Source organism: Polistes dominula, unplaced genomic scaffold (assembly GCF_049000335.1).
Source record: "Polistes dominula isolate Pdom_NZ unplaced genomic scaffold, Pdom_raw_medaka contig_11, whole genome shotgun sequence".
In the NCBI taxonomy this organism is placed as follows: Eukaryota; Metazoa; Arthropoda; class Insecta; order Hymenoptera; family Vespidae; genus Polistes; species Polistes dominula.
The window spans coordinates 4,312,608-4,334,815 of NW_028301154.1; the positions used below are offsets into that span (position 1 = coordinate 4,312,608).

Consider the following 22,208-nt stretch of genomic DNA (forward strand, 5'->3'; position numbering starts at 1 on the left):
TATCTCTCTTTCCCACTCCAGTCACGGTTCTTCGCCTCTCCGCGAATCCTGTATTCCTACGCCTGCGCGCGCGCACTCCAATTGGCGGATAAGTCTCTATTGGCCCGTTGCGTCTACTTCTCCTGCAACTGCTAAATTTCTCTCTCTCTCTCTCTTTTTCTCTTTCTCGCTTCTTGTCTATCTGCTGTTTGTATGTATGTATGTCTGTCTCTCTCTCTTTATCTTTTTCTTTATCCCTCTCCCTTCGAGTACCTATCTTTTCTCACCTTTTTCCCTCTTCCTTCCAATTTGACAAGAAAAATCGCGATCGACTGCACGTACGAATTGCAGCGCCGCATCATTTGGAAAAAAGATCGTTAAAAGTATAAATGTACATAAAAATGAACATATTCAAAATAAATTTGCAGCATAGGATTATTTTTGATGTTAATGAAATTTCTTTTTTTTTGCAATAAAATTGAAGCCTCAACTGCTTATGAAATTTCTGGATCTAGCGTGGATCGTTGAACAAAATCGATCTATGAACGAGGAGTAAACTTATGTATATATATGAATATATTCGGATGTCTCATCCTCCTAGTCCTCGTCGTCTTCGTCATCGTCGTGATCACGATCGTAGTCGTGGTCGTGGTCGACATCGTCGTCTCGTCGAATCGATCGCGCAGCGCGGCCGATGACACGGAATTCATTGGAATTAGTCATCGGTAGGATGTACCACTCGTACTAGCCAATCCCTGCTCGGGACGTGGGGAAATTACCTTATATGGGCAGCGCCGTGCAAACGACCCGTACGCACCACTCTATCGTATCTTCTCGACTACGCAGCTTTCTGCCATCTCTGCGCGCGCATTTACGCGGGAAAACTCAAAAGCGCCAAATTCAAATCATGTCTTTTTCCTTCTACCGAAGTCCTTTAATATAAAATGCATTAATATATATATTTCTGTATATTAATTATTATTATTATAATTATTTTGGCAAATAAAGAATGATCGAGGATTATTTATAACTATTTTTCTTCTTTCAGATTATATTAATGTATAATATTAATGTCATCTTTATAAAGATTATTATTGATTAACATGACTTAATAATATGATTATAAAATCGAGTAATATTTTACAATCGAAATGAAAATTATTAATTATGGTAAAATAGTTACAACATATCTTAGTAGCACGATTTATATGTATATAACAAATATATCACTTTAAATAATATAATAAACATATTCTAGCATTGAGGGAGTGTACAAATCTTGTTATCGTTTAAATCATACAAGGATAAACTTACAACAGCAATTACAAGTATTTCTAATTTATTGATTACTTAAAGTTAGTTTTTACTTAGATGTAAAATTTTATGAACAAATAGATTATAGTTTCCTAATGGACTTCTATTATTTAGATTTATTTTACAGTGTCTTATAATACATATACATATATATATATGTATATAGCATTACATCTTGGAGTATTATTTTTTTAACATAGCAGTCAAAATTTTTCAATCACACTATTGCTGCGATCTTTCTCTCCCAACAAATATATATATATATATATTCGTCAAATTATATTCGATAATAATCGTCAAACACTCATTCTAATTTTATTGCTCCCTAATAAAATTATACAAGTGAAAAATCGCTTCTTCTTTGGAAAGCGACGACATGGAAGTGTTTCTAAAAATCTGTTTATATAACGTTAATCCTTTAACTGTAGGAATATAATTATCATTACAATTTTGTATGCTTTACTACATACAGAGAAATAGCAAAGATATTCAAAATATTCAGAGTAAAACGTTTACATTTGTCCATATATAATTACTTTTCATCTTTCTGATCTCTTCACGTTAAATATTTTGTTCATTATCATAAAAATGAATGACGAAAAAGACTATAACAGTTAAAGAATTAATTACACAGCCATTGTTTATATATGCACATGTATGATTGCGTATGTCCTACGCATACACAAGAGCAAATACTTTTATAGATAAACAGATTTTTGTTTATACAATGAATCAATTACAATTGACAGTTGCATATTACTAGCTATACAATGTCATTGTCCTTAATCAATATGCATTTAAAAACTGTCATGCATTTTAATAATCATTGAAATAAATTTCCTCATTTTCCAAATAATTGAAATAATGATTTGAAAATATATAAATAATTGTAAAATGTCTGTTATCTGTTAATTTCTTTTTCTTCATGATATTTACAAATTTCATTAATAGAATAAATCACCGCCGGTTTAGTCGTATTTCAACGAGATACAAAACTTGATATTGAAGATACAAGAATGTTGTTTTATTTATTAAAGATACCACGTTTCTCTGAATATAGTTACATATTAAAAAAGATATTTATAACCAGTAGATTTTCGTATAGATTAATGTGATAAAAATAATTTTCTTTAATGACACAATTGTTTTTTCTTTTTTTCTTTTTTTTCTTCTTCTTTTTTATAAGTTATTCTGAGTAGCAACAATTTTCGGTTATTAATCTTGATTATTTTAAAAATTTCATTCACTTTAAAAAGAAAAAGAAAAAGGAAATTCTAAAACGTTAACGCATACTATTCATAAAACAAAAACAAAAATTAGTCAAAATAAGATAATAAAGATATCTTAAATAAAAATATAAATTAGAAATCTAATTAAAATTTCTTTAAAACATTATCATTTTATCAATTACATTAACGTTAATAAACTTCAGTATAACATCAATTCTATTACACTTACGAGAGAAGAAAATAAACAAAAACAGAAAGAAAATATATAAAGTACATATATATACATATAAACATATATATATATATACTTTATACTAATGATACTATAGTAACACTATTAGACTTTAATAGTTATTTATAACTACAGTTTCGTATGTAGTATTTTTCGATGGAATAATTACAAGTTCTATTATGTATGATATAAAAATTTCATGAGAAAGAAAGAAAGAAAATGAGAGAGAGAGAGAGAGAGAGAAAGAGAGAGAGAGAAAGAGAGAGAGAGAGAGAAAAAAATATAAATATATATATGTATAACATTAATTGTTAGAGGAGTGTAAATTTCAGTACTTACAAGAAAAATATTAGAACACCTTGGCACTTAATGCGTTAATGACATTTAAAGAAGAAAAAGTGGAATCAAGAATTTCTTCCAATGGCCAAGTAATAATACCATTTTTTCTCTTTAAGTACTTCTTCCTATAAAACTATTGTTAAAGAAAAATATTTGATCGTAATACCGATAACAATATCTTTTTATACTTTTTAAAAGATCTTCCTCTTAATAATAATAATTAGTAATAGTAATAATAGTAGTAATAGTAATAATAATAATAATAATAATAATAATAATAATTATAGGCAGAAACAATCTCTCTCTCTGTAATCATTTTAAAAAGATGATGATAATAATAATAATAATAATTATTACGAGCAGCTAGCAATACTATAATTTTGACTTTCGATCAATAGTGATAAAAATAGCTATGATTTTTATATCGATTATTATAACATAACATTGATAAATTAATCTTATTATTATTCAGTCTAAAGTAAATAAACTGTTAGATAAGTCCTCGCTTTTTCTTATAATCTTCTAAGTTCAAAGAACGACGAGGTCCTGTATCCTTAATATTACTCACGGGTTTAGGTAAAACGCTAACAGGATTGTCTGAAAATAACAAATATAATATAATATAATATAATAGAAAAGGAAAAGAAATGAAATGGTAGAAAATGAAATGTAGTTGTCAACTTACTTGGAATTGGTACTTCTAAATCTATTGTAATATCAAAATCATGAGCATTGAATAAGTCTTCGGTGCTCTGTTTCTTTTTAACTTCTTGGCCATTTTCTTTTTCATTGATCGAAGAAATAGTATCACCGATTTGTTGAGAACCTGATTTGTCAGTTGTCATAGTCGCTGTAGGCGCGTCCTCTTCATCAGGTTTATAAACCATTCTTGGTTTTGTACTTCGCCTAGTGAATGGGTCATCAACCTTCTTCCCTTTGTTGGCTTTAATTTCCTCCTAATAAATTCACAATATATATGTTTAATATTTAATGTTATTTAATACATGTATTAATAAAAGATAATAAATAAAAAATATTACCATTATGGCTTTCTCCGCTTCTTCAACGTTCTTTTTTCTATTACGATCATTGATGTAAGAGATACTGGATATCGTAGCAGTTCTCATTTTGTCAAGTTCGGATGCACGTTCTTCTAATTCGCTCAATTCTTGATTAAGACGACTCGCTGTTTCGTCATCTCCTCTACAATTGGCTGCATCCCTTTCCCGCATTAATTGAGCTTTTTTCATAGCATAATTATATGGGGTTTGTTTAAATCTTTCTTTTTCTCGAACTATTTTCTCAATATCCTCCTCTTTGAATTCGTATACTAAGGCCTCTTTAATATCTTTCAATTTTTGTTCTACTTCGTCGAACGTAGGCATCGATATGCCTTGCGCAACACACGTTTCTTTCCATTTGGAAAATTCCGATTCGGTAAATTCTTGATTGGATACAAATTCCAATCTAAATACACGCTCCTGAATACCGTGTCTTAATTTTAATCCTTTGTTCGTTCTCGTACCACCCAATTGATAGATTTTACCGGTCTCGCAAACTCCGCTTATTTCTGCTACTCTATAAACTGCTTTTCCGTTATTATTTCCAATGCCGATTCTAACGAAACAACCTTGTACCACTCGATCGAAAAATGGAAGATGAACGAATCTTTCCATTTTATGACGAGATAATCTTATTTTATTCAATTCATCTTTAGTACTAACGAATAATGGTTTCTTCGGTTTAGTTTTGTTACTGCTCACAGATCTAAAATTTTCAAAAAAAAAAGTTACATTCAAATAATGCAATTTACTGTGAAATGTGTTTGTTTTACATATAAAAACAAAAAGAGAATACAAACTTTTTATCCGTGTCAGAGTCAGAGTCTCTACTTTCACTGGAAGATGATCTTTGGTGAGATTCCAGTTTATTTGATTCCTCTTCTCCGCTATCCGAAGAACCGCTATCATCAGAATAAATGTCGGAAGCTTTTAGCTTAGTTTTATTAGCACCTCCCTTATGGTCGTCCTCCAATTCTTCCTCTTCTATGTCCTTAGATTGTTGCTGTTGTTGTTCTATTCGTTGTTTCTCTTTCTCTTCCCTTTCTTTCTTTTCCTCGCGTCTTGCCTTAAGCAAAGACATTGCGTGAAACTTTTTATCTTGTTTCTCCTCTATCGTTTTCTTACGATCCTTACTTCTCTCCTTAGGATCCGGTGCCCTGTCTATCTTTTTATCTTCCACTCCCTTTTCCTTCTTCTTAGATTCCTTTTGTTTTTTCAATTCCTGTTTCTTGGCCATTCTCAATTTTTTCTCTATTTCAAATCTGGTCTTCATGATTTCCCTATGTTCTATTCTTTTAAAAATTTCTTGTTCTCTCTCTTTCTCCGTCATTTGTGCCAATCTTGCTTGATCTTCAGCATCTCCCATTAATTTGTCATCGTAACCATCGTTAAATTCTTCTTGACTAGAATCGGATACGCTAGCATCAGAATCTGATACTTCGCCTTCTTCCGGTTCAGAAACTTTGGCAGTTTCTTTATCGCTTCCGCTTTCCTCGCTGCTGGATTTAGTCATCTTTCGCTTACTCCTTTTAGTCGGAATTTTTTTCTTTTTCATCTTTCCAGTCTTTTGCTCCCCAATCGTCATCGGAATCTGATGTATCAGAATCATGTCTAACATCTTTTTTAGCAATGCTGTTGTCTTCATTGGATTGAGAGTCGTCTTGTGTTTTACCTTTCTTTTTCTTTGCCAGAGAAAGTAGATCCTACATTTTAGAAAATTATTTATATAAGGTACCATTGAACAGATGTTTCAATATTAATATCTCGGATATTTAATTTAAGAATAGATGCAAAATATACAACGAACGCACTTGATACTTGATCAACAATAAGTGTTGCCAATAAAGAAATACATATATATATATATATATGTGTGTATATAAGTAGAATAACGTATATAACAAATATTACCTAAAATCACATAATCTATAAAAACTATCAAAACAATCAAATACAAAATGGCTGTTCGCTATGTTTAATCTTATTTCATTCATTTAAATAAGAAGCATTAGTTTATAAGAAAAGTGGTAAAAGACAAATGATAGTACTATATCGGCAATTAGGTTAGATGATATCGTTTGACTACAATTTTTCTCGATAAAATACAATATTAAGAAATACAAAAATTTGCCATCGAGTTTAATTATAGCAAAACAATAAATGCATACTTTCAACAGAAAAAAATAATAATGTTTTTTATTTCTAAGAAAAAAAAAAAAACAACAAAATATCGACAAACTAAAATATGTGTATTGTGTGTAAGGTTAGGTTACTTACGTTATCTAAATCCGATCCGCTTTCGGATGCACTACCGTTACTTTCCGAATCTATTAACGCTTGATTCTTTCTTTTCGGCATTGTCAAATTAATATTCGCAAGAATATTGTCGAAAGCTCAGACGTTATTAACAAAGAATAATATAACATGCAATACTACAAGAAACAATCCGGAAAAAGACACCAACGCGGGAACTGTAGACGCTAAACGATGCAACTGTGTTGATCGGTAGTACAAGTGTTACAGGTGTGGCAACATAAAAAACCTCAAATTCGTTATATGTTAACCCTAATGATGTGGCTACATGTTCTAGAGACTTATTTTTTTTCTTAATTTTCAATAACATTTATGTATATAATTATAAATATAATAATTGATAATTAATTGATTAGATAATTAAAAGCACATTAATATTTAATTTTCTCAAAGAGCACTTAAATTACACGAGATTAAATTTGATTAGTCCACAATTTGAACCAATCAAAATGGAACCTATTATATCTCCATTATGATAGGTTATTTATACGAGAGGAACAAATAATCATATACGTCATACTTTTGTTGTATTTTAGGGTTTGGTTTCCTCCTTTTCAATTTCTATTTCCTTTTTCTAGTTTCTAAGTAAATACAGTTAATAAGTAGTACAAGAAAATATACAAATACAAAGTTTCTTTTTTGTACATTGAAAAAACCAAGTGTAAGTTTACTTATGAGATAGATTATTTTCAATATTACAAGTGTGGAATTTAACAATTTTTTACTTTGACAGAATTAATTGGATTTGTATGTATTTATTTTTCCAGTATTTCAATATTATTAAAATCAGAAGCATTTAATTAAGTTGATATTAGCTGTTATGGACATGGTGATAACAAATCTCCAACAGCAACGCATGATCACCGAGCAATTGCGTCGTGAAGCTGCGATAAAGCGTATAATGGTCAGCAAGGCTATAGATGATATTATGAAATACATTACTGAGCACGAACAAGAGGATTGCCTCTTGGTTGGTTTCTCATCGCAGAAGTCTAATCCCTTTCGTGAAAAAAGCTCATGCGCCATTCTGTAATATTCCATCATGTTTATAATTGAAATGTTCTATTGTATGTTAATCTTTAACTTCATTTAAATTATTCCAAATTATTTATTTGGCTTCCAAATGATAACATCATATATTTATTACCATGAATGATAAGAAATTTATAAACAAAACTGTAATATAGTGAATTAGATGGCTATTGTATAAAATGATAACTTTACAGTACCGCGACGTGCCTCATATTTTACAGTATGCATATACATTTTTAGAAACAATGTTATACATTTGTCTATTAATGCTCAAAGTTTTTATACAATGTTTCACATATCAATATTTTCATAAAAGTTAAAAGAAGAAGAAGAAAGTATTACTGTCGTCAATATATGTTTCATAAATGTTACAACGAATACACATAACTTGAAAATAAAATATACAATATATGAGGTTCTAATGATAATAAAACATTTATAAAAAGCATTTGTTTTCTTTTATTTAAAATATAATACATAATATCGAATCTATCTATTATGAGGGATTTTCAAGTTCTTCTAAAAATGTTCTACATTTGGATTTTAATATTTTGACTGCTTCTGTAAACAATATGGCTGATGATAATGCACCAACAGATTCAATAGTAACTGTAAATAACATAAAAATAAATAAAATATATATAAATAGGAAAGGTAATTTTTGTACTAATCTAAAATAGATAACAGAACTCACAAATAAAATGATTCGATACTCGACTTAGTTGTACAGTATCCTTCAAATCATCGTAACGAAAAACATTCCGAGAGCAGCTATCATAACGCGCATTCTTGACAACAGCTTCCCATGAATCAGGATTATCCTTATCATGTTCAACAATTTCTATAACACCAGGACTGAAACATTTTTTAAAAAGTGGGGCCAAATCTCCTCTCACTGGTTTTAACATTTTAATCTCCGGTAATAATCTATATGAAGCAGTAGCTGCGTAAAATAATATAAGTTACATTACTTTAATATAATCAAATAATAGAAGAAATTGATAAAAAAAGAATACATACCTACTGGAGAGAATTTGGCATGATCTCTTCCGATACCTTTGACTGCATGCATAAAAGCATGAATTTCTTGCTTTGGCCTCAATTTGCTGATTAAAATATCATCTTCTATAACACCCAATTGTTCTGCACCTCTAGGATACAATTCTGCTTGACGCCCAATCGATACCCACTTGATATCCTTACTGTAAACTAGAAAACAAAAATATGAAATATTTGTTCTCTTTGATATTACTAAATATTACTATTCTATAATAAATATAATCAAAGTATTACCATTATTACATTTATACAGGTCAGATGGTAATTTAGAATCTTTTGGTGGCTGTGGATTCCAAGTGCAACTAGCTTTAATTTCATATCTTAATGTATCCTGATCGCTAACTTCATTTTCATCTTTCTCGTTAATAGACGGATAATCAAATAATCTAGGATCAGCTTTTAGAGGTATAAGTCCAAGTCTGTGCGCCAATACTTCGTCTTGAATTATACTGCTATTATTCAATATAAAAACCTTGTCTATAGCCATAGATGGAACTTCACTTAGGAGTATTCTACGTATAGCATTAACAAACGATGAATGGCAATTGATTAGATCAAATTCTAATTCTCTTTCATTTTGAGATTCTTTTACAATATCTATTTTGAAATTCTGTAAATATATAATAATAAATTAATAGTTGAACATAGAAATTTGCTGGTAAAATCTCATACACCCTGAGTGCATGTTTATATATGCAAAATACTGTACTTTTAAGAAATCTTGTATGTTCCATTTATCGTAAGAACATTCAATTATCTGTAAAATAAAAAATTATAATATGAATAATAATAATAATAATACATACGTTTACAATAATAATAAAAATAATTCATATTTTAATAAACTTACGTTTGATATTCCACTCTCTTCTAATAACACGCGTGATTTTTTTTTATTCTCCATATTTAATTGTATAATATTAATATTAATATTTATTGATATCCTAACATTCCAAATTTTACAATGAATCTTTTATTAAAAACAATTAATAAAATGAATATACAATTCTCAATTGCTTATATCTTTGAAGGTTATATTCGGTAAGCACATGTCTATTTAATGACGCATGCGCATAACAGAGTCGATTTTTGAATGAATATCGATTAGTAAAATTGACGATAGTCGAAGTTACAACCATGAATTGACTCGTTCGATATTGGCGCGTTTTTTTTTTTAAATGACACGCATCGGTAAATTTTCATACTGCCACCCAACGAAAAAAAAATACAACTACGAGCTTGTTATGAGCACTTATAATAAAATATTATAAGAGAAATAAACAAACGTTATCTTTAAAAGTTATCTTTTTAAATGCAACTATGTATATTTTTTTTTAACATTCTTAACATTATCGATTGTACCAGATTATTATGCCTTTTATCATAAATAAGATCGATGACAAATCTTCTCCTTTCTTGGTTAAACCGGAATTCATGGCAATTAACATTTACACGTTTCTTTCTAACATAACAATGTGAAATAATGTATTTAACTGCATAAGAAAAATAAGAAAATAGATTATTTTTGTTTTATCATAAACACATGTGTATAATAAGATTAGGCAAGTACGTGTTAATTTAACCAGTGTTATTATTGTTAATAAAAATCAAATATTTAATGATCCTCTTGATTCTTGACAGTTAACAGAATCAGAATTTGTCTATGATGTCACGTTAAAAATATCATTAACATATGGTGGACCTTTAATAAAGGTATCAAAATAATGTCTATATATTTACGGTTTTTATGGATACATTCTTCACATATTGGTAAGTTAATATCTATAATATTTTATACACACAAAATAGTATTTATTTATCCTTAATTTTCTATTACAGTATTTGTAGAAAATAAATTTAGATAATGGGGTTAGGTAATTTTCGATGGAAGATATTGCTGATTATTTCTGCATTCCTATTATTGTGGCAATCTTCTAAACTATGGTTAATGTTAGCACAAGATAATGTTATGGAAGGTAAAATATTATTTTTATGCATGTTGTATGTACCTAACATAAAGTTAGGTCTTTCTAAACGATTATTTCTTAAACTTACATAGGAGAGTCTTGGGGAAGTAAGTCGATGACAATGAAGCAGGAAGATGAGAAAGAAATAGTTCACATAGGTGTATATTATGAGACACTTTGTCCTGATTCTCGTAGCTTTTTTATAAAACATTTATTGCCTACGTATATGAAACTTAAAGAAAATGTTAAAGTCAAATTAGTACCGTACGGAAAAGCTTTGGTATGAAAAACATAATGAAATGTTTGTCAATCATATGAGGAATTAAAACTTTGCGTAATGTTTAAAAAACTTTCCTACATTCCAGACGACACAAAATGATCATACTTATGAATTTAAATGTCAACATGGACCAATCGAATGTCAAGGGAATATGGTACATGCGTGTGCCATTGATCTTATTAAAGATCAATCGCTTCTATTGAATTACTTGTCTTGCATGATTAAAAACAATATCGAACCAATCAAAATAATGGAAAGTTGTGCGCAGAAGATGAATGTGGATGTTAATGCCATTTCCAAATGTTATTCGGGAGCTAAAGGAAAAGAACTTTTAGCCAAATACGGAGAATTAACAAGTGCACTTAGGCCACAAATTTCTTTCATACCTACGATTTCTCTTAACGATGTAAGTGAAATTTTAATAACACATACACTAGGCTATACTCTTTATTCTGATTTTTCTTTCCTATATTATTTCAATGCAATATCATTATTTGTAGAGTCTTAAGGACCAGCCTAAAATCTTGAGAAATTTGTTCCAAGAAGTATGTTTAATATTTAAAATCAAACCTAAAGGTTGTTTATGATTACATTATTATTATTATTATTCAACATTTATTCCATAATCTACGAGCGCTTCTTTATTTCAATCTAATTAATTGAAAATACATCTTTACGAAATATATTTTTGGAAATACTTATTTATGTGTTTTTCATTACTTTATGTACGAAACATATGTAAAACATAGACGAGATAAATTTGTAGAATATATTTTGTTCTCTATATATTAGTTGTGTTACAATTATATTAGTTGTCTTTATTCTAAGAATATTTTCCTTATTATAATACTGTTGCGAAATGAACGTTACTGTTGCGAAACGCAACACGATACGAATATACCATGAGTAACAACATAAAACAGGAATTACAGAGGACATGTGCACACTTTTATACATTGGAACAATTTATTAACTCAACATTAACATTTTATACAAATTGTGCTGCTTTCTTATTTACGATAAGAAGTGTTAAGAAACATCCATGATTAATTTTTACTATCTGAAAGATTAAACGCTGATTGCAACCATTTTTGAATATGATGCATTGAAAATAGAGGTAAGTACTTCTGCCGTATATTATTCTTTATATTTATAATCATCTTTAATAAGAAATATAAAAGGCGAGCAAATTCTAATCTTACAATTAAATTAATATCCTCCTTGGATTTTTAAGATCAGGATGAAACAATCAAAATCTAATAATGGAATATTCTTTTCAACATAATAAATTTAATTCATTAGTCAAGTAGCTATATATAGATATTTTAAAATTTCTTTCTTTTCTTTTGTTTTCCTTTCTTTTTTTTTTTGGCAACAGAGAAACGCCCTAGTTATCATTTTAAAGAGAAATCTTGTAAAAAGTAAAAAACAACACTTAATAATGGAGCACCATTGAATTGTTCAAACAACAGCATTGTTGATGAAGAGATGAACGTGTTAAATTGCAAGAAAGATCGTCATTGGAATTGACGATTGAAAGATAACAAAAAAACAAACAAAAACAACAACAACAACAAAAAAAACAAAAAGAACGTTCCCTTGGCTAAATGAGAAATAATCAAGCGTCGTGATCTCAAATAGAATTTAAAAAATACCAATTAGTTATGCATTTTGTTATATCAAGCAATGTATGTTACGATTTCTAATATTGATTTGTTGTTATCATCTTTCTTTCATTCTTTCTCGGGAGATATAGATGAAATTGAAAAATGAATCTTATAAAGTGAAAATATATATCGACACATATTGCTTAGACTAATTTTTTTTTTTACCGAGAGACAACTTTTTAATGTTCACAAATGACATCACACGTATGAAGCAATTACCAATTGCGTAAATGCATATTTCTCATCATCATCATCATCATCATCATCATCATCATTATCATCACTAGCATCATTAATCATCATTATCATTATCATTATCATCACTATGACCATCATCATCATCATCATTATTATCAATGTCCTGCGTTGCGATCTATAATATCTAATTTTCACTTTGAGGAAGAGGAAGATTTTACAAGCGAGAGATTTTATTTTATTTCTTTGAAATTACACGCAGATAGATATGTATGTATGTAAAATACGTCATCTTAAAGTTTTTTTTTTTACGAAGTTTGTTTATTAAAAGAAAAACGCGCGCGTTTTCTTTTTTTTCTTTTTTTTAATTGATTACTAATAAATATTTCTTAGCAAAGTAATCAGAGTGCCATTAAGTAAATGCTAAAAAAAAAAATGAGAGAGCTGAAATGAGAGGTCTATTGGTAATTAAAAAAGGACAAGTAATAAATATTTGTGACCTAAAAATGAGGATACATTTATTTTGTCTTTTTATAATCAATGCAATCTAGGTCACCGGAAATACAAGTAGTAGTTCACTCTTTCGATATTTTTTTCCTTTTTTTTTTTTTTCTTTACTTATCTCATTCAATTTCATCACTTCGATATTAAATAATAATAATAATAATAGTAATAATAATAATAATAATAACTAATAATGATAATAACTAATAATAATAATAACTAATAATAATAATAATTAATAATAATAATAATTAATAATAATAATAATAATAATAATAATCGTAATAATAATAATTGCAATAATAATTATAACAATAATAGTAAAGGACAGTGGAGGAATTATTTTTTTTTTTCATTCTTTCTTTCTATCTTTCTTTCTTCTCTTCATTTTGTCTCAAATTAATTTTTATGTATATATAATATATATTACATATATATTATGTCTCGGAACAACCTCCGGATAAGCACACACACGTATTTTTCTCTTGGATGTAATTTTTTGTTCATTTTTACTTTTACCTTTACTTTACTTTACTTTTCTTTATTAATTATTTAATATTTCATTTAATTTATTTTACGCGTCGTGTTACCATGTGTTGTTCTTCACTCTCAAGTTATTCATTTTAGTTTGTTTGTAAATAACATTATCGCGTTCGGATCGCACATAATTTACACCAATACTTCCCCATTTCTGCTTGTGATATTACTCTTTCTTTCTTTCTCTCTTTCTTTCTTTCTTTCTCTCTCTTTCTCTCTCTCTCTCACTATCTATCTTTCTCGAATTTTTATTTATTTTTCCACTTTAAACGAGACCGACGACACGAGACACATCCATGGGCGAAGAAAAGCAATACACCCCCCTCTCGATAACTTGTTGTGTGTAGCTTGACTTTCCTTTAGAACACCCCTATCATCATAATCATCTGCATATCATAATCATCATCCCCTGTTTATCCATTGAAACTTTTTCATCCAACAAAAGTGGTGTCGACGTGAGATGGTGGTTGTTGTTATTATTGTTGTTCTTTTATTTTATAATTTGTATTTATTTCTTTATTATTAATTTATTTTCGCACGAATGTTAATGAGGTTTCCTCGATGGAAGGCAAGATAAAAACAGGAGATTAATACGGAACTGGAGATAAAACACCACACTGTGTTATTTAAATGTTGTATAATATGTTGTTGGTGTTGTTCTTGTAATCGTTTTGTATTTTTTAGTTTTTTTTTTGTTTGTTTTTTAAACATTTTTTTTCTTTTCTATATAAGTATGTTATGTGTATATTATGCATGGAAATTGTTTATACATCTTTTCTTCTTTCTTTTTCACTTTCGCTTAAAAAACTCTCGTTCCATTAATCTCTCTCTCTTTTCTTATTTTATCAAACCCTCTCATAAGCACAATTTATTTCTTTTTCCCCTCTTTCCTTATACGTGTGTTATGTAAAATGTGTGTATGTTTTAAGTGTATAATAATATGTACGTGCACGCGCACAACTTGTTAACGCGTTACGACGCGAACGAATGCGAAACGAGACGCAACGTTAAAAGCACAAGGAAGAGAAGAAGCTTATTTATTCATCATAGGAACGCAGAGATCTCGATCTGGAGCTTTCTAAAATAACTAATCCGCGATACAATTAATTTTTTTCTCCTTGCTTTATCATCTTTTTTTTCTTCTTCTTCTTCTTCTTTTATAATTATAATTATCATAATAATTATCATTATTAATATTAATATTTCTTATTAATATGAATTTAATTTGTTTCCCCCCTTATTAACACGAGTACTACTCGCGTGTGGAGACGTAGACAATTAATCAATCGTAAAGGAGACAAGGTGCCAAAATGTATGTATGTATGTATGTATGTAGTACGTATGCATTATTATTATTATTAATATTATTATTATTATTATTATTTGAGATCTATAAGTAGTGCTGCGCTTGCTCATCGATTTTGTTCTTCCACTGTCTATGGTATAATATTTTCAATATTTTTCTTATACAAATTATCATCAATAATCTATTTAGATTGACGCGCAAGCTTAAAGTGTTCTTTATTTATTTAATTTTTTTTTTTTTTTTCGTAGTACGTGAAGTGCCAACTATCACCATCAGCGGATATTCTTTCTTTTGTTTGTTTTTTTTTTTTATATTAATCTCTTGAAATTTGTTTTAAAGACAATCGACAAAAAACTCAGATTTCTTCGCTATATTTTATTTCATATTTCCCTTCTATATTTCTTTCTAAAAATTAAGATCCAGACCGAAGTCTCCTTAATTTTAAATTGAAAAGATATAGTTAATACTATTTTCACATACACATATTCGCGGTGGAATTTAGATCCGCACAACTGCTCTCTGTTGGGATATTTTATTCTACCCGTAACTCTTTCTCTCCAGTTACTATACACTTCATTTGAAATAAAAAGAAAAATCGATAGATTTACGTACACGCGGTGTGTTTAAATAAAAATTGCGATACAATATATATATAACACGCTTGTAAACATGGCGTTTCTTCTTTCTTATTTCATTTATTTTTTCCCTTTCTTTTCTCTATTTATTCCGGATTAATATGATTTTCCTTCGAGCGCATTTTTATCTCTCGTTTAAATTAATTTTTATCTACAAATTTTGTTTAAGACTATTTCCCCAAGAACGTGTATTTATTATTATTATTACGATAATTGTTTTTTTTTCCTCCATTGATGTGAGAGTGAAAATGAAGATGAGTAGTAAAAGGTAAAACACGGAGAAGGAAAATATATATACATGTGACACAGATATAATAATAATAATAATAATTAATAATAATTAATAATAATAATAATAAGAATTAATAATAATAGTAATAATAATAATTAATAATAATAATTAATAATAATAATTAATAATAATAATAATAATAATAATAATAATAATGATTTACAATTTAAAGAGCGAGGAGGAAGAGATGAGAAGAGATAGATAGAACGAGTGTGGAAAAAACAGATATAAGATGAAAAGGAAATGCACTTCTCTTCTTTCTTTCTCTCCTTCTCTCTTTCATAAGTTTCTTTCTTTTATAATATAAGAGAAGAAACGCGCACAACTATGCATCTTACGTTTAAATGTGGTGGGTTGTGTGTTTGTTTGTTTGTTGTGTAATGTCACTTTTTAAATATTTTTTTTCTATGCTTTTCCTTTGTATTTTTTTTTCTTATTCTTGGTTGGTTGTGTGTTGTTCTTTTTGTTAAAAGGAAATAAAATGATTGTGCGGGTGTATTCGTGTAGAGTGTGTATATGTGTTATACGCGTGTATACGTATATTAGTGTTGTATACGTATATTAGTGTAGAAGATGTATGTGTTATGTATTTTGTAAGTATTATATGCTCGACAGAGAATGATTTTTAGCAGTATAGCTTTTTTTTAATTAAACAGTTAATTTGCCCTGTATTTTTTTTTTTTTTTTTTTTTTTTTTTTACTTATCGACAACGAGAGATGATTAACCGTATCGGGCGTTGACCTTCTGCGCGGATTCTTTTTTTTAATAATATATATATTATATATATATATATATATTTTATATATATTATATATATATATATATATTTATATAGACTTCACATCCGGATATAAGGTTTTGTTGTTTTCACTTTCTGGTTCGCATTTTGTGTGTTTTACATATATATTTTATACTCTGCATCTTGATTTATTAATTATTAATTTTTTTTTATTTAGTACGTCAACACCACTTCAAGTCGCAAGTTCTTCCATTATACAGGTTGCATTCACTTTGATGTCATCATTGTGACGAATTCTGGATAAAGAAATCAAAATATTACTAAAGATATTTCACATTAAATAGATAGATCTACTTTTAAATGTGATAAATAAACAAACTTAAAACAAACTAAAAAAAATGTTAAATTAAAAGTTCTTCAGTTATTTCATTTGAAATTAACAATATACAATCACCATATACTCGACATTAAAAAGGGATTTTGGTGTGGTATACAGCAAAAAAAAAAATATACAAAGGGGGGCCCCGTCAACATTTTGTAGATAATTTAAGAAAAATTAATTCTACAAATAAATAATTTTACATTTTTGTTCTTACAAATCTTTGAGAAAATTGGTACAAAAAACTTGTCTGTAAATGTAATTATTGTTTTATAAAAATAGAATAATAGAATAATAGATAAATAGATATGGATATACAAACCTTCGTAATTAACTTGGCCATCGCCGTCAATATCGGCCTCTCGTATCATTTCGTCTACCTCTTCGTCGGTAAGCTTTTCTCCAAGATTTGTCATGACGTGTCTAAGTTCTGCCGCAGATATGAAACCATTACCATCTTTATCAAACACTCTGAACGCCTCTCTTATCTCCTCTTCGCTGTCAGTATCCTTCATTTTACGTGCCATCATGGTCAAAAATTCCGGGAAATCGATGGTACCGTTTCCTGAAATCCGTCGTATAATATATATAAGGAAAATATGAGTTCCAAGAAGTAGTTGATTAAAAACAATGGCAAATAAAATACAATAATGTCGGTAGATGTAAAGTATGTTATCTTATTATAAAAATATAATGTACTTTTAGCGTTACTTTATTAGTTCGTTTAAATAAAACGCGTCTAAACTTGTTATATATGGTGTATATACCTACATAATTATGAACTAAAAAGAGAAATCTACTTAAGTCTCATGAATCGATAAAACACGCACACGCATACAACACAACATGTCGTAGTGCTCCAGAAAAAGAAAATAAATAGTTAGAAAGAAGAAAATATATAATAATGTTATAATTAAACGATGATCATTTGATTTTGTTTTTTCTTACCGTCTGCATCGACTTCGTTTATCATATCTTGAAGCTCAGCTTCCGTGGGATTTTGACCAAGAGATCTCATAACGGTGCCCAATTCTTTGGTAGTTATGGTACCATCACCATCTTTGTCGAATAGCGAAAATGCCTCCTTGAATTCTGCGATCTGTTCCTCCGTCAGTTGGTCAGCCTTTTTATACACACAAATAATTTCATTTTTAATAAACAAATATCATGAAAATCTGTTTGTTGGAAAAGTAATTAAATAATTGTAGATTTAGTGAAAAGAACAATTAGATGATATTAGTTGTTATCATTCGAGCGGTTAACGGAAAGATAAGAGATACGACGATGAATAAGACCAAGAATTTTTCAAAATATTGCAAGGTGCAGGAAAAGAATCAACTTCTTTATAATCTTATCAATTGATTGAATTTCTATGCGTGTTTCTGATTTTTTTCCTTTTTAATTTCTAATCGTTTTATTTACTTACAAGCGAGTAAAGTATTGTAGATGAATTTTTATAAATCGCGATTAATCGATAAACAAGACGTTCTTAGACATTTCTCTAGGTTGTTTTATTATCTTCCCTTAGAGAATGGCAGAACGAGAAGCACAAGGTCCGTTAAAATAGTATATTTTCTCCTTGAATCTTTTTATCGATATACGATACACGCGTGCGCTATTAGAGCGTCGTCTTATCTTAAAAAGGAAAATTAATAAATCCTAGGAAAAATCAAGAAAATACATACACTTGCAATTACATATTTGAATTTATGTAGAAAGTATAGCTCAACAACGCTACTACCATATCATCGTCATAATACCAAAAAAATCGACGTTAAAGTTTAAAACCTACAACGACGAATTACATTCTTCTTTCTTTTCTTGTAATATAATCTAGAGATATTTCGTTAAAAATGGGCTAAAGAATCATCAGCGATGTGTTGTTACGACTTCTCACACAGTACCCCAGCAAAATTTGAATTTAGTTGATTCCAGGTGACCAAGTTTTTTTTCCTTGTTTATATTTCATTGGTTGCCATACAAGTGTGCATCGCGCCTGCGTCACACCTTGCAATTCTAGGGTTCCTCAGGTATATGAGACCAAAATATCATTTCCAATCTTTTTTTTATTACAAAAGTTAGTTTATAGAATATTGATTTGAAGACTTTGGGACACCTTGCTGATGACAAACCCAGGCAATTGACCTTTTGGCCCCTAGGATAATGCGCCATTATAGAAAATATCTTTTTTCTGCGACATATGATACAAAAAAATCACGAAGGTTAGAAAATTCGTACGAGTTAAGGAATAAGATAGGATAGTAAAGTATACAAAAATTCTAAACAAAGTGTTAGAAATTGGAAAAGTGGGAGAGTGAAAGAGAGAGAGAGAGAGAGAGAATTGGCGTTGTACCGAGACCGCAAAAATCAATAGCAAGGTATATCGTAGAAAAGTTGACTGAAGAATGCCACGCCACGTTACAATACTCCTCTTTTCGCCACGAAAACTGTACAACACACAACATTATACACACAACACACGTATACATATAGAAAATATATGCAGTGTGTCAGAAAAGTGATCTATACATTATTAAATAAACTCTATCTTTACATATACATATACATATCATGCGCACACGCGTGTATGTGTGTGTGTGTGGCGTGTTATACATTTTCTTGAAAGAGAGACACATAAATATGCATGTTATGTATTATCGTGATGACCATAAGTGATTTGAAGAAAGAAGAATCATCGAGAAGCTCTGTCATCATCTCTAAGTTATTTCTATCGAATTACACATCGTTGCAATCAAATTCTATAAATATTGTTATTCTTATTAATTTGACAACACGTTTGAAGTAATAAAAAAGTATACAAATACGAATGATGCACTACAGATAAAAAATCAGTTGAGATTAAGATTATGAAGTTAGCTACATAAATTGTTCAACATCTTAAATTCGACTACGTCATTGGTTACCGGTTCTGTATCTAACTTCAGATCTCTCTTTCTATTGGGCAGTTTGTGATGATAGTTCCCTATTCAAAATATCCTAAAAAGAATACAGTTGACGTACATTTTTTTTTATTGTAATTTGTTATAAAACAATTGAAAATAAAAATGGACAAAATAATTATTAATTATCGATAATTTTCGTACGTATTTTTCATCACGATAAAGAAAAATAAAGCAACAAGAATGAGAAACTAACTACAGCAATACCAACTATACCGTACAAAAAACCCCCGACAGACGGGGAAAGAGGACTGGTCAGAAGAAACAAGAGATGATATTTGTAAGTTGCTTTTTGTTATGTGAAATAGTGATTTTAAGACGATTAACCGAATAGCATTGAATGTCGAGTTTCACAAAAGTGGAACAACTTCAAACTAAAACAAGTCGTGCGTATGCGATATGCTCGTCATCGATCTGACCGTTATACACGTTAACACGGTTTCTCGAGCACATAAGGGCGTTATTTCGCCGGCTGCGACACGATGCTTTTACCCTCTTTTCATCTTCCTCGTCTATTCTTTTTTAAGGAAATGAATTATAATACGTCTATTATATATATATATATATATATATATATATATATATATATATATATATATATATATATATATGTATGTATGTATATATGTATGCATTGTTGAATTTTTTTGTTGAAAATAAAATGACGCTTTTAATGGACGTGTCGCCATCACTCAAGTATAAAAAATCGGTTACATACTTTAATAGGAGGTAGCAGAGCGAAAATAAGAGAGTAAGAGAGAGATAGAGAGAAAGAGAGAGAGAGAGAACGGATCGATGTACCACGCAAAGAGAAAGAGAGAGTGGAAAGAGAGGATATCCGACACGATATCCCGATATGATCCCGGCTCGAGCCGGCTGCTGCTGCCATCGTTGCGACGAGTATTCCTATTTGCCGTTACTCGATGATAGAAAAGGAGCTATGACGATGACGATGATGACGATATAACAACGGCATTGGTAACGGTAACGACCACGAATAATACGAACAAGTTTAACGAGATACGAAAAGAGATATGCATGCTTTTTGGTATATACTTTGTAAAAGGGGGATTAGAACTTCAATGATGCAGATTGTTCACTGGCACGTGCACGCTCGGTGGCGCGTCAACGACGTTAAAAGAAATGGATGGATAGATTGATTGATAGAGTGAAAAAGAGAGGGCAAATAGAAAAAAAAGTCACATGAAAAATAGATGAATTGGATAGATAAAGAAAAAAAAACAATAGTCGTTGAATAGTCGTTGGTTTGGGTTTACAAGAGAGTTTAACTTCCCTTCCGTCCGTCCGTTTGTTCATAGGCTCGTTTGTGAATTAATAAGATATCGCGAAATAGAAATAAAAGAAGAACAATATGAAAAAATGGTGACTTACCATTTTTGTCACTCCTTTTTGCTTCTTTTCTCAGGTTCCTTCGAGAAAGTTACGGAGCTTTAGCCGTATGGAGACACTAGACACAGGGAGAGAGAGCGAGCGGTATTATTCACAATATCGTCCTCCTCGTAACGACGAGTATACGGCGTATATATTATAATTGCGCAGAGGGAATTGAAGAAGCAAGCGAGAATAAAAGGATAAGAAGAAGAGAATAGATATTATATTTATGTGTGTGTTGGTGCGTGCGCGAACGGGCGCGGCGTATAGAGAGATAGAGTAAGAGAGAGAGATAGATAGAGATAGAAAGAGAAAGATGAGAAACAGACAGACAGACAGTGAGAGAGAGCAAAAATATACCGGACAGAGAAATAGACAAAGCGACGGCGACGACGACGACTACGACGACGGACACAGCGATACGACACCAGCGGCCGACGAGAAACGCACTCAGGACAGCAATGGAGTCCACGGTTCTCTATCGGTGTGCGAGGGCTCTGCCGCAAGTCTCGGCCGGCCGGGTATCACTACGCCGGCCAACCCCCACCACTCAGCACTAAGAGCGCCAACCAATCGGACCTGCCAAGAGTCCAGTAGGCGGGGAAAGGTGTAGCGTACGCGCCACTCAGGAGCGCGCCGTTTGCTACGCGCGCGAGAACTAGCACCGGTAAGGACTTCCTACGTGCGAAAAGAACGTCGTACGTGCGTCCCTTCGACGCGTTTCGAGAAGGAAACGTACGCAAGCTCCACGTCGAGCCCCGCAACGAGGCTTCCTCCCTCGGACTTGCGAAGACGT

At 30.2% G+C, this 22,208-nt stretch overlaps 5 protein-coding genes and 1 long non-coding RNA gene across 6 annotated transcripts; 3 read left to right on the plus strand and 3 right to left on the minus strand.

Annotated features, from left to right (window-relative positions):
• The first annotated feature begins 98 nt into the window (after positions 1-98).
• LOC149030604 (uncharacterized) lies at positions 99-2,561 on the plus strand. The gene is made up of 2 exons (XR_016178577.1): positions 99-370; positions 464-2,561. It is a non-coding gene; the product is annotated as an uncharacterized LOC149030604 (long non-coding RNA).
• Positions 1,376-6,667, minus strand: Rtf1 (RNA polymerase-associated protein Rtf1). Its single transcript, XM_015328873.2, is given in 6 exon segments — positions 1,376-3,690; positions 3,779-4,049; positions 4,134-4,860; positions 4,955-5,721; positions 5,723-5,857; positions 6,432-6,667. Coding segments are annotated over 6 exon segments (2,088 nt in total). The 5' UTR covers positions 6,513-6,667; the 3' UTR covers positions 1,376-3,583.
• A 301-nt stretch (positions 6,668-6,968) lies between these two features.
• On the plus strand, positions 6,969-7,947 carry Ggamma1 (guanine nucleotide-binding protein subunit gamma-1). The gene is made up of 2 exons (XM_015328814.2): positions 6,969-7,128; positions 7,235-7,947. The coding sequence occupies exon 2, from the start codon at positions 7,288-7,290 to the stop codon at positions 7,498-7,500; it is 213 nt and encodes a 70-aa protein (XP_015184300.2). The 5' UTR covers positions 6,969-7,128; positions 7,235-7,287; the 3' UTR covers positions 7,501-7,947.
• Positions 7,935-9,608, minus strand: Polr1C (RNA polymerase I and III subunit C). Its single transcript, XM_015328812.2, has 6 exons — positions 9,409-9,608; positions 9,268-9,315; positions 8,793-9,168; positions 8,520-8,708; positions 8,194-8,442; positions 7,935-8,108 (listed from the first exon to the last, which is right to left on the minus strand). The coding sequence occupies exons 1-6, from the start codon at positions 9,460-9,462 to the stop codon at positions 7,996-7,998; spliced, it is 1,029 nt and encodes a 342-aa protein (XP_015184298.1). The 5' UTR covers positions 9,463-9,608; the 3' UTR covers positions 7,935-7,995.
• Positions 9,609-9,803: 195 nt separating this feature from the next.
• LOC107070529 (gamma-interferon-inducible lysosomal thiol reductase) lies at positions 9,804-16,633 on the plus strand. The gene is made up of 6 exons (XM_015328813.2): positions 9,804-10,124; positions 10,200-10,328; positions 10,398-10,534; positions 10,618-10,805; positions 10,891-11,211; positions 11,306-16,633. Exons 3-6 carry the CDS (start codon positions 10,423-10,425, stop codon positions 11,390-11,392), a joined length of 708 nt encoding a protein of 235 aa, XP_015184299.2. The 5' UTR covers positions 9,804-10,124; positions 10,200-10,328; positions 10,398-10,422; the 3' UTR covers positions 11,393-16,633.
• LOC107070532 (calmodulin) lies at positions 13,913-21,921 on the minus strand. Its single transcript, XM_015328816.2, has 5 exons — positions 21,773-21,921; positions 21,413-21,488; positions 18,009-18,183; positions 17,383-17,625; positions 13,913-16,977 (listed from the first exon to the last, which is right to left on the minus strand). The coding sequence occupies exons 2-5, from the start codon at positions 21,413-21,415 to the stop codon at positions 16,949-16,951; spliced, it is 450 nt and encodes a 149-aa protein (XP_015184302.1). The 5' UTR covers positions 21,416-21,488; positions 21,773-21,921; the 3' UTR covers positions 13,913-16,948.
• Positions 21,922-22,208: the final 287 nt, after the last annotated feature.